The 1,861-nt window shown below is 32.8% G+C and overlaps 1 protein-coding gene across 1 annotated transcript in view; it reads right to left on the bottom strand.

Annotated features, from left to right (window-relative positions):
* LOC106457308 (long-chain-fatty-acid--CoA ligase 3-like) overlaps positions 1-635 on the bottom strand; it is a 29,613-nt gene extending 28,978 nt beyond the window's left edge. The window contains exon 1 of the mRNA XM_022383181.1: positions 519-635. Within this exon, the coding sequence (XP_022238889.1) occupies positions 519-635 (117 nt within the window). The remainder of the gene's footprint in view (positions 1-518) is intronic.
* Between the last annotated feature and the right edge of the window lie 1,226 nt (positions 636-1,861).

Raw genomic sequence — 1,861 nt, 5'->3', positions numbered from 1 at the left:
CGGGTTGCAATGGTGAAGTCAACTTTTGGCGGGTCAGACAAATTATTGCCGCGGGTCATAGGTTGCCAATCACTGATCTAGAATCTATTCATGGTAGAAATGCAGGTGACATATCCAGTACAGCTGGGTGGTTAACACTTGATTACCCATGAGTATTGATTAGTGTCATGTAAAATAATCAACTAATCAAAATTAGTGGTTTCAAATATTACTATTTTTGATTATTCAAGTCTTATGTGAGAATAACCTGTAAGTTGAACATATTCGATTAATGAGTCCAACGAGTAACTGATTATCAAAATACATTGATTACCCAGCTCTAATATCTAGTACTTGTCTAAAAATTATGGGCTTGTGAAGAGGCACTTGACTACAAAATCCAATACTCTGCAGTTCCCAGCAGTATGTTCTCATATGGTGTGATCTTGCCCAATGTTATATAACCACTGTATGCTTTGCAGCTACTCACAGTACATGCAGTGAGTCAGCAATCTCTGTAGGTGTTGATCCTTTTGTACCCATATATCTACTTTGTAGTGGATGTTCTCCCAAGATTTTTCTATTCCAGGTAGACATGGAAAACTGTCTTGACAGATATCTTTCTTTTTCAACTTAGCTACTTCCTTAGTGAACATCTATGTTACACGAGTTCACACTGTCATGCCCTTTGTGAAGTCATTGAGATCCTTCTACTTACAGATGTTGTAAAGTGAACAACATTCATCATTGCAGCCCATTTATATACTTGATAACACGGAGCACCACGTGTCCCACTTCACTGGAGAAATTCACAACAATTAGAAAGTTCTGTAGTTCACTGGCCAGTGAACGTACGTACTTCATGTACTTAAATGTAGCTTTGTATTGTTACATAATCTGAATTTTCTAGAAAGCCTCCACACGCCTATAAATATAACCAATGCGACGTGCCAAAAAAAGAGTATCTATTATTGGTTTGCTATAGTTGGTGTACTATTAACCTTGGAAGCTAAAACTGTGATTAACACTTATTAATCGGAAAACTTCAGATATTTGACCAGGAGCATTTACAAAGTTCGAACATTACAAATCATTTAACTTCAGTGGATTCTCATCGGACATTAGTATTTTTATGAAAACATTACATAACGTCATAGTGGAAAACTCGACGTGTGTGGCTGGTAAATAACACAGGACAAAGCTAGCTAGCTCCCTGTTAACTGAATTATACCTACATCAACTCATAATTAACTCGCTCATTGTAAACCCTCGATAAAATATCAAAGAAGTTCCAGACTAGAAATAAGACTATATTTTTTGTAAGTTTGTAAAACTCTTGTATATAAATCATTGTCTGTAATAACTATTTGTAATACCTGTTTTTGTAAATTGTATTGTTGTTTGTATATTAAAACATATTTGTGTTAAAAAAGAAAACTATGTGTATCAATATTGTTGGCATATATCATAAACTGACTATATATCGGCTTTTACTTAACTGCTAAATTCAAAATTCAATTTAACTACTAAATTCAAAGTATCATTTAACTCAGTTTCAGGCTATTTGAAATTCAAATATGTAACACTGGTTTTAAGGGAAATTTATTAATCAATTTATTAACCCGATATTTACCGGGGCCATTTTGTCTTATTGTGAGGGCAAAATCATTTGTGAATTGAAAAAATGGTAGAGAACTCATCTTTTATTGGATTTCAGATTTTATTTTTGTAAATAGTAGCATAACTTTCAATTATTTGTACAAAATTGTATTAGTTAATGAAGTTTAAAAAGGAATTTAATGAAAAAATCTTAAAATACGTTTTAGACTGTAAATAAGCGCCCTCTAAGAAGAAATGTTTTTTTAAAAAAATGTTAAAGATA

This window comes from Limulus polyphemus, unplaced genomic scaffold (genome assembly GCF_000517525.1).
Source record: "Limulus polyphemus unplaced genomic scaffold, Limulus_polyphemus-2.1.2 Scaffold315, whole genome shotgun sequence".
Taxonomy (NCBI): domain Eukaryota; kingdom Metazoa; phylum Arthropoda; class Merostomata; order Xiphosura; family Limulidae; genus Limulus; species Limulus polyphemus.
Note: the sequence above shows the minus strand (reverse complement) of the source record. Positions and strands in the feature narration are given on the sequence as shown.